This window comes from Vipera ursinii (assembly GCF_947247035.1).
Source record: "Vipera ursinii genome assembly, chromosome: 6".
NCBI lineage: Eukaryota > Metazoa > Chordata > Lepidosauria > Squamata > Viperidae > Vipera > Vipera ursinii.
In genome coordinates, this window is record NC_139515.1 from 87,025,655 (window position 1) to 87,038,507 (window position 12,853).

At 46.8% G+C, this 12,853-nt stretch overlaps 2 protein-coding genes across 12 annotated transcripts in view; one reads left to right on the forward strand and one right to left on the reverse strand.

The window, feature by feature from the left end:
• EXOC4 (exocyst complex component 4) overlaps positions 1-12,853 on the forward strand; it is a 733,833-nt gene that overhangs the window by 99,587 nt on the left and 621,393 nt on the right. For all 11 annotated transcript variants that reach the window (XR_014492900.1, XR_014492901.1, XR_014492902.1 and 8 more), the window contains one exon: positions 5,105-5,282. Coding sequence is in view for 7 of the 11 variants with exons in the window: in XM_083366085.1 (XP_083222211.1) it covers positions 5,105-5,282 (178 nt within the window). In the remaining 4 variants the exon portion in view is untranslated. The remainder of the gene's footprint in view (positions 1-5,104; positions 5,283-12,853) is intronic.
• LOC310642411 (uncharacterized protein) overlaps positions 1-12,853 on the reverse strand; it is a 155,232-nt gene that overhangs the window by 63,255 nt on the left and 79,124 nt on the right. The gene's annotated exons all lie outside the window — the stretch shown is intronic.

A 12,853-nucleotide genomic window follows, 5' to 3' on the forward strand; every position in this document is an offset into this window, starting at 1 on the left:
ATGTATAATTTAACCTATTGTGTGTGGAGGACATGATGGATGTTAGAAATTAATATGCGACTGCAAACGAATGAATCTTAACGCCAGCAACGTAGCCTTTTGCTTCTCTAAAATCTATAAGGATAAAAAATAAGAAAGAAAAAGAAATGAATAGAGTTTTCAGAAGCTGGGGCCAAAAAAACGGGAGCTTGAGTTAGTGAGGTTTTCTGAGGTATGTAATTTATTACACATTTGACATAATGTGGAATTTATAGGTCTGACTCTGTTCACTGATACTGTACTTGTTTCAGGGAAAAATACTGATACATAACAACATTAATTAATTTACTGGTTGCTTTTAACACGGAGTTAGATTTATTGCTCTCGAAATACAGGCCATTGCACTTGGCAGGGCACAGAATACATATTATTAACTGCCCGGAGTTGTTGGGAGCTGGGCAGTGTACAGATTTAATACTGCTAAATATCATGCTATCCTCCTCCTGATTTCAAGGGAAAGAGGTACAGGGGAAAAGGTCATCTGGTTCACAAATATTGATCTCTGAGGGAAAAGGTTAATCTCTGAGAGAGCCAGTTTGCTCTAGAAGCCAGGAGAGGGTGAGTTCTAGTCCCGCCTTAGGCATGAAAACTGGCTGGCTGGGTCAATTGCCCAGGTGACGGTGAGTTCTAGTCCCACCTTAGGCATGAAAACTGGCTGGCTGGGTCAATCATCCAGGAGACTGTGAGTTCTAGTCCCTTTTTAGGCACGAAAACTGGCTGGGTGGGTCAATCATCCAGGAGCCAGGAGACAGTGAGTTCTAGTCCCTTCCTTAGGCATGAAAACTGGCTGGGTGGGTCAATCATCCAGGAGACGGTGAGTTCTAGTCCCTCCTTAGGCATGAAAACTGGCTGGGTGGGTCAATCGCCCAGGAGACGGTGAGTTCTAATCCCTCCTTAGGCACGAAAACTGACTGGGTGGGTCAATTGCCCAGGAGACGGTGAGTTCTAGTCCCTCTTTAGGCATGAAAACTGGCTGGGTGGGTCAGTCATCCAGGAGACAGGAGACAGTGAGTTCTAGTCCCTCTAGGCATGAAAACTGGCTGGGTGGGTCAATCATCCAGGAGACAGTGAGTTCTAGTCCCTCCTTAGGTACAAAAACTGGCTGGGTGGGTCAATCATCCAGGAGATGGTGAGTTCTAGTCCCTCCTTAGGCAGAAAAACTGGCTGGGTGGGTCAATCATCCAGGAGATGGTGAGTTCTAGTCCCTCCTTAGGCACAAAAACTGGCTGGGTGGGTCAATCATCCAGGAGACGGTGAGTTCTAGTCCCTCTTTAGGCATGAAAACTGGCTGGGTGGGTCAATCATCCAGGAGACAGGAGACAGTGAGTTCTAGTCCCTCCTTAGGCACGAAAACTGTCTGGGTGGGTCAATCATCCAGGAGATGGTGAGTTCTAGTCCCTCCTTAGGCACGAAAACTGGCTGGGTGGGTCAATTGCCCAGGAGACGGTGAGTTCCAGTCCCTCCTTAGGCACTAAAAATGGCCGGGTGGGTCAATATCCAGGAGATGGTAAGTTCTAGTCCCTCCTTAGGCAGAAAAACTGGCTGGGTGGGTCAATCATCCAGGAGACGGTGAGTTCTAGTCCCTCCTTAGGCAGAAAAACTGGCTGGGTGGGTCAATCATCCAGGAGATGGTGAGTTCTAGTCCCTCCTTAGGCAGAAAAACTGGCTGGGTGGGTCAATCATCCAGGAGACGGTGAGTTCTAGTCCCTCTTTAGGCATGAAAACTGGCTGGGTGGGTCAATCATCCAGGAGACAGTGAGTTCTAGTCCCTCCTTAGGCACGAAAACTGTCTGGGTGGGTCAATCATCCAGGAGATGGTGAGTTCTAGTCCCTCCTTAGGCACGAAAACTGGCTGGGTGGGTCAATTGCCCAGGAGACGGTGAGTTCCAGTCCCTCCTTAGGCACTAAAAATGGCCGGGTGGGTCAATATCCAGGAGATGGTAAGTTCTAGTCCCTCCTTAGGCAGAAAAACTGGCTGGGTGGGTCAATCATCCAGGAGACGGTGAGTTCTAGTCCCTCCTTAGGCAGAAAAACTGGCTGGGTGGGTCAATCATCCAGGAGATGGTGAGTTCTAGTCCCTCCTTAGGCAGAAAAACTGGCTGGGTGGGTCAATCATCCAGGAGACGGTGAGTTCTAGTCCCTCTTTAGGCATGAAAACTGGCTGGGTGGGTCAATCATCCAGGAGACAGTGAGTTCTAGTCCCTCCTTAGGCACGAAAACTGTCTGGGTGGGTCAATCATCCAGGAGATGGTGAGTTCTAGTCCCTCCTTAGGCACGAAAACTGGCTGGGTGGGTCAATTGCCCAGGAGACGGTGAGTTCCAGTCCCTCCTTAGGCACTAAAAATGGCCGGGTGGGTCAATATCCAGGAGATGGTGAGTTCTAGTCCCTCCTTAGGCACAAAAACTGGCTGGGTGGGTCAATCATCCAGGAGATGGTGAGTTCTAGTCCCTCCTTAGGCAGAAAAACTGTCTGGGTGGGTCAATCATCCAGGAGACGGTGAGTTCTAGTCCCTCTTTAGGCATGAAAACTGGCTGGGTGGGTCAATCATCCAGGAGACAGTGAGTTCTAGTCCCTCCTTAGGCACGAAAACTGTCTGGGTGGGTCAATCATCCAGGAGATGGTGAGTTCTAGTCCCTCCTTAGGCACGAAAACTGGCTGGGTGGGTCAATTGCCCAGGAGACGGTGAGTTCCAGTCCCTCCTTAGGCACTAAAAATGGCCGGGTGGGTCAATATCCAGGAGATGGTGAGTTCTAGTCCCTCCTTAGGCACAAAAACTGGCTGGGTGGGTCAATCATGCAGGAGACGGTGAGTTCTAGTCCCTCCTTAGGCACAAAAACTGGCTGGGTGGGTCAATCATCCAGGAGATGGTGAGTTCTAGTCCCTCCTTAGGCAGAAAAACTGGCTGGGTGGGTCAATCATCCAGGAGATGGTGAGTTCTAGTCCCTCTTTAGGCATGAAAACTGGCTGGGTGGGTCAATCATCCAGGAGACAGGAGACAGTGAGTTCTAGTCCCTCCTTAGGCACAAAAACTGGCTGGGTGGGTCAATCATGCAGGAGACGGTGAGTTCTAGTCCCTCCTTAGGCACAAAAACTGGCTGGGTGGGTCAATCATCCAGGAGATGGTGAGTTCTAGTCCCTCCTTAGGCAGAAAAACTGGCTGGGTGGGTCAATCATCCAGGAGATGGTGAGTTCTAGTCCCTCTTTAGGCATGAAAACTGGCTGGGTGGGTCAATCATCCAGGAGACAGGAGACAGTGAGTTCTAGTCCCTCCTTAGGCACGAAAACTGGCTGGGTGGGTCAATCATCCAGGAGACAGTGAGTTCTAGTCCCTCCTTAGGCACGAAAACTGGCTGGGTGGGTCAATCATCCAGGAGACAGTGAGTTCTAGTCCCTCCTTAGGCACGAAAACTGGCTGGGTGGGTCAATTGCCCAGGAGACGGTGAGTTCTAGTCCCTCTTTAGGCATGAAAACTGGCTGGGTGGGTCAATTGCCCAGGAGACGGTGAGTTCTAGTCCCTCTTTAGGCATGAAAACTGGCTGGGTGGGTCAATTGCCCAGGAGACGGTGAGTTCCAGTCCCTCCTTAGGCACTAAAAATGGCCGGGTGGGTCAATCATCCAGGAGACGGTGAGTTCTAGTCCCTCCTTAGGCACAAAAACTGGCTGGGTGGGTCAATCGCCCAGAAAACGGTGAGTTCTAGTCCCGCTTAGGCATGAGAGCCGGCTGGGCGACTTTGGATTGATTATCTTTGGGCTTCCTGGTTATGTCATGCATTCACCAATTCCACCAACTTCTGACTTGGAGCTGGGATTGTGTGAAGGATCTGAACTATTTTTCTTCCGCTCCAATTAATGACAGTCCCCACTTCGTTGCCGTTCTTTAAAGATTTTTTTTTTTTTAATATTCCAGCATGCTTTCAGTCACGGGTGACCGACTATAGGTCCCTATCTTGGGTTTTGGCTCTGCTTTTAATGTGACTTTTTGGGTTTGATACTGATAACGGATTTAATTCTTTATTACTATGGTTATGGGTGCTTTTCCAAAGGACAACTGGACTGTCTTTGTTTTTCCTTGAAGACGTTTCCCTTCTCATCCGAGACGCTTGTTCAGTTCTGACCGAATGATGGGGAATGGAAGGAGTTATATTCCTTGCAGTCATCTGGTCGTTAGTACTCTCTCCGAGAGTCGTTCAGGCCACTTGGAGGTTTATATGTGCCCTCAGGGTCACCTCATAAGAGCGCAAAAGGGGGTGGAACAAAGCAGCTAGACTTCTTTGGGATCAGAAAGAGACAGACAGACAGACAGACAGACAGATAGAAAGCAGGTACATAAATAGAAGATAGATAGAGGCATGATGGATGGATGAATAAATAGAAGATAGGCTTCTGTTCCAGGCTACGACCGGCCCTGTTTGTGTGTCAGGGACAACCCCTTTACAGTCAATAGGCTGGAAAAACCCAACCCAAATTTATTTACAGTTCAAACAAAAAAGCAGCAGAATATTTTCTTCAATAAATGATTCAGAACATCAAACGAGTCAACAAACAAAACAGATTAGCAGGAATAGACCAGGATTCTCTTTGAATGTCTCCGAACGGTTGCCTTCAGCAACCAGCACCACCCACACCTTCCCCTTTTATTATCTGTCCCAAGGCGTGGCTTCTCACTGCCTTCTCCTCCTCTCACTTAGTTGCCTCATTGATTTTCTCTGCTCTGCTCTGCTGGATTGCCTTCTGCTTCTACTGTCTCCGAACTGATTCAGCTGTGACTCCTCTGAGTCTGACCCCTCCTCCTCACCCAGCTGAGCCTCATGAGGAACACGACTGGAGGGGCCAGGCTGAGAGTCCTGCAGTGCATCAGAGCCTCCCTCCGACACCGAAGGCTCTCCAAACCCCTCCTCCTCCTCCTCCTCCTCCTCAGATTCCTCAGATGCAGCTGCTGGGAGCACAGGCTCGTCACCGAATCACAACAGATAGACAGACAGACGAGACATGGAAAGATAGATTTGAACAACTCACCGAGTGAAGTAGTCAAAAAGCTTCTCCCATTTCAACTTTTATTTCTAGGTTACTTTTGGAGCTGCTGGAACTTCTCTTTGACAAATTCAACGCCGTGGCTGCTGCTCACGCCATCGTCCTGGGACATCTCCAGCAGACTGTGTCGTCTCCTTCCAGCCAGTATGATGGCGACATTAAGTTGTACGACATGGCAGTTGTCTGGGTGAAGATCCAAGATGTCTTGCAGGTAAGAAACTTCCCACGAAGTTAGTAAAAACAAAAATGAGGAATTCCGGGATATAAGAGAAAATTCTTCTTTATTGCTGAGCTTTCGTCAACAAGCTGTTGACATCATCAGAGCAAGGGCTGAATGATAAGGGAGTCAGTACATACTTATCATTCAGCCCTTGCTCTGATGATGTCAACAGCTTGTTGACGAAAGCTCAGCAATAAAGAAGAATTTTCTCTTATATCCCAGAGGTCATCATTTTTATTTTTACTAACTTCAAATGTCTACACCCGGCATTCCAGTTTTTAAATTTATTAAATATATGTATATGTACTGTATATGTATATGTATATGTATATGTATATGTCAGTGGGTTAGGACACTGAGCTCGTCGATCAGATGGTCGGCAGTTTGGTGGGTTGAATCCTGAGTGCCGCGTAACAGTGAAGCGCCTGCTTCTGCCAACCTAGCAGTTCGAAAGCATGTAAAAATGCAAGTAGAAAAATAGGGACCGCTCCGGTGGGAAGGTAACAGCGTTCCGTGCGCCTTTGGCGTCTAGTCATGCCGGCCACATGACCACGGAGACGTCCTTGGACAAGCACCGGCTCTTCGGCTTTGAAATGGAGATGAGCACCGGCCCCTAGAGTCGGAAACGACTAGCACGCATGTGCGGGGGAACCTTTACCTTATATATCTATATATCTATATATATCTATAGGGGATGCAGTGGCTCAGTGGGTTAGGACGCTGAGCTTGTCGATCAGAAGGTCGGCAGTTTGGTGGGTCGAATCCCGAGTGCCGCGTAACAGAGTGAGCGCCTGTTACTTGTCCCAGCTTCTGCCAACCTAGTAGTTCAAAAGCACGTAAAAATGCAAGTAGAAAAATAGGGACCATTCTGGTGGGAAGGTAACAGCGTTCCATGCGCCTTTGGAGTCTAGTCATGCCGGCCACATGACCACGGAGACGTCCTTGGACAAGCACCGGCTCTTCGGCTTTGAAACAGAGATGAGCACCGGCCCTTAGAGTCGGCAACGACTAGCACGCATGTGCGGGGGAACCTTTACCTTTACCTTTTATATATATGTATATATATGTGTGTGTATATATATGTATATATATATATATGTATGTATATATTATATATTATAAGATATATTATAATGTCTTGGAAATCTGAGCGCTCCCTCTTTCTGTGTGTAAGTTGTTAGCAATGGCATAACTTTGAGCAAGAGGCTTTGATTAAATTTTTGAAGATGCAGCTGTTTTGCCACACAGGGGCTACGAGAAATAGATTTCCCAGGGCACCTTTCCCCTTTTCTGGCGTGCCAGGACGTCTTATAGTTGGGTTGCGAATGTTTCCGCCCTTGTTTTACAGCATTGTCATCTTCTGGGCGAGGCAAACAGGGCTTGAAATGCTGGATTTGTGCGCATTACAGCCGAGATGCTGCAGGAAGGCCTAATGTAGAAAGTCCTGATGCTCTAATACAGGGGTCTTCAAACTTGGCCCTTGGATGACTGGTGGACTTCCAGAATTCCTCAACCAGCGTGCCACACTGGCTGAGGAATTCTGAGAGTTGAAGTCCACCAGACATCCAAGGGCCAAGTTTGAAGACACCCCCCCCAGCTCTAGGATAAAATGGACCAGCTGTTCGGATCAATTTCAGAAGGGGAGGAGCAGGCAAAATGAAGCAAGGTCATCTTTATGTTATTCTATTATATTCAAAGCAGAGCACATCTTTGCTCCGTGAAATGCATTGGGTGCCAGTTTGCTTCGGAGTTCAATTCAAAGTGTCGGTTGTGCCCTCCTACGTGGTATGGGGCCAGGCGATGTAGGGACCCGGTTTTGCCCCATCCCATCGACCCGTCCCAGCCTGTCAAGTAGGGAAGACATATTGCAGACCCCGTCAGTTAAAGAATTCCAGCTTGCGGGGGGGGGGGGTGGTCAAAGAAGAGAGCCTTCTCTGCCGTTGTCCACAACCTATGGGATGTTCTCCCCCCGGGGGTGAGGCGGACCCCTACTCTCCTGACCGTCACCAAAAGAATCAAAACATGGCACTGCAGCCTTGCGCCTGGCACCCAAAGGATGGGTCGTGGGACTGACTGGTGTCCTGACAGCCCTTCTTCCGCCTCTTAAAGTAGTTTTGAGTAGTTTTACCAGCATTTAACCCTCCTCGTAAAATTGTAATTTTTTATCCATCGCTTTTATTTTTTAACATTTTGTTGCATACCACCCAAGGTCCCCCTCTGAGGGAGATGGGCAGCTCGAAAACGTGAATAATAAATAAAATAAATAGCCCGGCTGTAATTTACGAAGACTGAAGAAGATAAGATAAGATAGATAAGATAAGATAAGATAAGATAAGATAAGATAAGATAAGATGATAGATAAAGATAAAGATAAAGATAAAGATAACCTTTATTGTCATTTTTTTTTTACTGTGGGCGCAACGGCGCACATCAAAAATGAAATTGAGTTGCCCGCTCTCAAAGTGAAAGACGTACGTGACACGCACCTAAAACATACTACATACGGCATATGTATAGACCCACGCCCCTACATATACATAAGAAATAAATATTAAAGTGGGTCCCGATTTCTCAGTTTTTAGCCTTAGGCAATGTTGTTTAGGTCTTTAGTCTGACACATTGTCTTTATACGAGCGGCGGTTAGCTGTGTCCCAAGCATTTTGATTAAGCTGGAGTTTAGGTACAATTTTTCAGACAAAAAAGGGGATGCAGCATCAAAAGCAGAACAAGGTTTACAGCTTGGACAATTTTGTGTACCGTGCATAGCACAACGGCGAGAACGTGAGAGGCGTTCTGGGCAAATCGGGAAATAGTTGTTCGCTTCTCAGTGCGGTTGATTACAGGTGGGATTCAAACCAGAAGCAAAAAAAGATGCCATAAGATAAACCCCGATAGGGACCTTGTCCGACCTAGGATCGTTTGCAATTTAAATTTCAGTTCGGGAAGGCAAAGAAAAGAGGGTGACACCGGAAAATGCAAATGTGAATGCGCCAGCGGTGAAAACGAACTAATATTAGATACTGAAGCTTTGGTTTCGGTCAGAGTTGAGTTTTGAGGCTTGCAGAAAATCAATTCTTAATAGGATAATAGCAGATTGATAATTGCTTTAATTAGATGGCCCAATTCATGTGGGAACGTTGAGAAATGAGAATGCTCTTATTTTTCACTTAAAATCCACGATTAAATGTGTGAGATGCATTTGCTCTCCAAGTGTGCAGTGGGGCCCTGGAGGCCCTTCCTAAATTTGTACTCTGAACGTGTCCCAGGATATCGTCTGTGGAGATGCTCTGTCATCCAGGTCAATGTTATCCCCAAAGGTGCTTTTTTTCAGGAGGCAACTGGACTTTCTTGTTTTTCTTTGAAGGGGTTTCGCTTCTCATCCCAGAAGCTTCCTCAGGTTCTGACTGAATGGTGGAGGAGTGGAAGGATTTATACTCCTTGCAGACCGCTGGTCACTTGCCTTCTTTCAGAGAGTCGCTGAGGCCACCTGGAGATTTTAACTGTGTCCTCAGGGTCATCTGAGGGATGCAAATGGGTGTGGAGCCTTCTTGGCTGCGGGATGTTTTTCTACCCTGGGTCCCTTCACCATTGAAGACGGACGCAGGCATTTGGGGAGGAGTCTGTGTTGTCTGAATCCGAACCCTGAGCGGTGCAGATGGGTCTGGAGCCTTCTTGGAACTGCGGGAAGGGCTGTGTTGTGGAGCCGTGCTTTCTGCAGGATGTTTTTCTGCCCTGGGTCCCTTCACCGCTGAAGACGGGCTCAGGTGTTTGGGGAGGAGTCCGTGTTGTCTGCCTCTCAAACTGAAGCACAAATGGTTCCCGTAGTCTGCCGTGTTTCCTGGAAATCTGTTCATGCTCCTGCACCATTTGGCGGTCGCCTCTTGAAAAACCACCTTTGGATCCCAGGATAATGTTGGCAGGATTCAATCTGAGTCAGTCTCTGAGACCAGAGTTTTAGTCTTCTGAGCTTCAGACACCCTTCTAAGCACTTGGACGGTGGGGTTGGACTAGACGACCTCCAAGATCCTTTCCAACCCCATCATTCTGTGTTTCTAGGGAGCCCGTTGGGCTGTTCTATGTGTTACTAATAAAGGAGGGTATTTGTCGCTCAGGGTTCACACGAGGGGTCCTTGGCGCTCTCCGAGCTTGCTTGTTTCCTTGCAGACATTTCATCACCCCAACTAGGTAACTAGGCACTGATGATGTTACCTAGTCTGGGTCATGAAACGTCTGCAAGGAAACAAGCAAGCTCAGGGAGCACCACGGTCCCCTCATATTCTATGTGTAATATTTCTGTGGTGCCTGGTTGTGTGTGGCTTTTTATTTGTTGATTGGGGTGTTGGTGGCCAGCTGTTAAGTTTTTGGTTGTTGTTTTTTTGTGCTGCCAAGTCCTTGGCTCCTAAGTACCTGGGGGTAAATCAGCACTCCCACTGACTGATGAGGGGCCCATTTCCCAGGCTTCAATCATTTCCCTGGCTTTTTTTGTACCTGCTCGGCCAACAATCTTAGTAGCTGCGAAATTGAATGCATGTCCTTGTTCATTTCAGTGTGAGGCTACCAATGAGTAGGGGTCGCCTTGTCTGACCGCTCAGTTGTGTTCTTGCAATCTGGTTTACCACCAGCTTACCAGGTCTTCCTTCCTTCCTTCCTTCCTTCCTTCCTTCCTTCCTTCCTTCCTTCCTTCCTTCCTTCCTTCCTTCCTTCCTTCCTTCCTTCCTCATATGTTCCATTCAGAACAGAAGTGCAATATGGGTAATTGGGGTGGGGTGGGGTAGGAAGCTAAGTGGTATGAGGAGATACAGTACTGAAAAGACACTTTAGAGAGTATATAGTAGCATGCTGTAACTACCTGTAGCAGGGGTCTTCAAACGTACCCCTTTGATGACTTGCGGACCTGGCTGGGGAATTCTGGGAGTTGAAGTCCGCAAGTCATCGAAGGGCCCAATTTGAAGACCCCTGACCTAAAAGAGTGTGATTCTGAGCTGTTCCCTCTTGTTCCATAGAAGAGAGCACACAATGACGGAAGTCCATTATAGGAAAAGAAGTGCGATTCTGCGTTATGCGCTATTAAAGATAAGATTGCCTGCTGCATTTTGTTTCAAGCCGAAAGCAAGCAAAGGTGCATTGGCGAGGAAGCAGAAAAAGATCCTATACTAGGTTAAATAAAAGAGCTCTCTTTTGTATAAACATTGCCCTGCCTGTGGAGCGAGACGCAGGACAAAGGGATGGTGACGAGTGATTGACACAAGTGACAGAACTTTGACCATGCGGGCGGTACAGACCTTCGTGGATTAAGGACCCTGCTTTTCTCAAAAGATGGGAGGGTCCTCTAGAAAATTCTAGTAATTTGCCGGAATGGTTACAATCCTCCTCCAATCCAGGGAAGATCAAAATGGGGAAAGCTGATCTGAACTGATCAGCATGCCTGGCTGAGGAATTCTGGGAGTTGAAGTCCGCAAGTCATCAAAGGGCCAAGTTGGAAGACCCCTTGACTTGCGGACTTCAACTCCCAGAATTCCTCAGCCAGGCACACACTGGCTGAGGAATTCTGGGAGTTGAAGTCCACAAGTCATAAAAGGGTCCAGGTTTGAAGAGCCCTGAATTAGAGGATGACCTTAATTTGAGAACCCCGGATTTAATAAATTAACGCTTTCCGTTTGGAAGGGGGCTCGACGGTGATTTAAGTCCTCGCTTGCTCCAAGTTTAGAATACACGTTGAAGAGACCGTTTCAACTTTTTTTTTTGCTACCCTTTGCTGTTTGCCAAGAAAACTAACCCCGATGGAAAAAAAAAATCAAATTATCATCATTGGGAGGGATGTCATCCACATATTCTTCAGCCCATTAAAACCTCTCCCCCCCACAATTCTAATAACAATATCAAGATTAGAGATGAAGACTCTTAACCCTTGGCTCCTTTTGATATTATTTTTTCTCTTTCCAAACGAATAACCTGAAGACTTTTGAGAAAGAGTGCGCCAGGGGAAGAAAAAAAACAAACACCATTCTGACAGGTGGGGTTGACTCTGCGTGTTTCTGAATCTTTTCCAAACGTTGAGGCGCGGCTTCGCCTGCGAGCAGATGGGACTTGTGGGTAGAAAACGGGCGAAGAAGCAACTGCCAAGGTTGGTGTAATCACGCCTACGCGGTGTGTGCTGTACACTCACAGACGCATTCTTCAGCTTGGCGTTGGTATGTTGCAAAAGAAAGCTCCTATCCTATTAACCCTGCTTATTTTTGTAAGCGTTTATTTGATATAATAAATAAATATTTTTTAGGAGTTTTTTTTTAAAGATGGGTTTCACGATATTTTTAAAAGATGCAAACAATGAGAGTTCTTCAGAAACAAGCAGTTGGCAGAAAAGTGTAAAGAGGGGAAAGCTGAACTACGGACAGTCAGGCGTCATAATTTTCTTTGAGTCTCTCCTTCTTCTTCTTCTTCTTCTTCTTCTTCTTCTTCTTCTTCTTCTTCTTCTTCCTTTCTTCTTCTTCCTCTTCCTCTTCCTTTCTTCTTCTTCATCTTCTTCTTCTTCCTTTCTTCTTCTTCCTCTTCTTCTTCCTCTTCTTCTTCTTTTTCTTCTTCTTCCTTTCTTCTTCTTCCTTTTCCTCTTCCTCTTCTTCTTCCTTTCTTCTTCTTCTTCCTCTTCTTCTTCCTCTTCTTCTTCTTCCTTTCTTCTTCTTCTTCTTCTTCTTCCTCTTCTTCTTCTCTTCTTCTTCTTCTTCTTCTTCTTCTTCTTCTTCCTCTTCTTCCTTTCTTCTTCTTCCTCTTCCTCTTCCTCTTCTTCTTCTTCCTCTTCCTCTTCTTCTTCCTTTCTTCTTCTTCTTCTTCTTCTTCTTCTTCTTCTTCTTCTTCTTCTTCTTCTTCTTCTTCTTCTTCTTCTTCTTCTTCTTCTTCTTCTTCTTCTTCTTCTTCTTCAACAACTTCTTGAGTCAGGTAAATGTTTATGGAAATTCTCCGTCATCCAGGTCATGGTTGTCCAAAAAGTGCTTTTCCAAAAGGCAGTTGGAACGAGAGCTGCGTAGGACACACACGCTAGGACAGAAATCCTTATTTTTGAGAGGAATAAATACTTTTCTTCTCTGAAGACCGAGGAGTGCTCAGAAATACTAATTCTGCTGCAGAGCAGCATGAAAAGGTTGTCATTATATGGACCGAAATAATACTCGGATGTGACTCGTGCCGTGTTCTTGTGGCGTGAGAATTTCTTTTTTTGGGGGGAAAAAAGCAATCGTCTTTTTTTGGGGGGGGGGGCCTTTCAAATCTGCCACATTGCTGCCCTTGAAAATGTTGAACGCTGCGCACTCATTAACGCGGTTCTTCCATTTAATTGAGAAGGATTGCTAGCCGGGCGAGATTGGCAGGTCTTGCGGCTGGAGAAAGCGGGATGAACAAAATAATACTCTGGACGCTACTGGGCTCTTTAATCTGAGGTTTTTCAAACTTAGCCCCTATACCAGGGGTAGGCAACCTTGGCTCTTTTATGACTCATGGACTACAACTCCCAGAATTCCTGAGCCAGCATGGCTCAGCTTGGAAACCTCTCCCTTTCTCCTCAGCGTGGC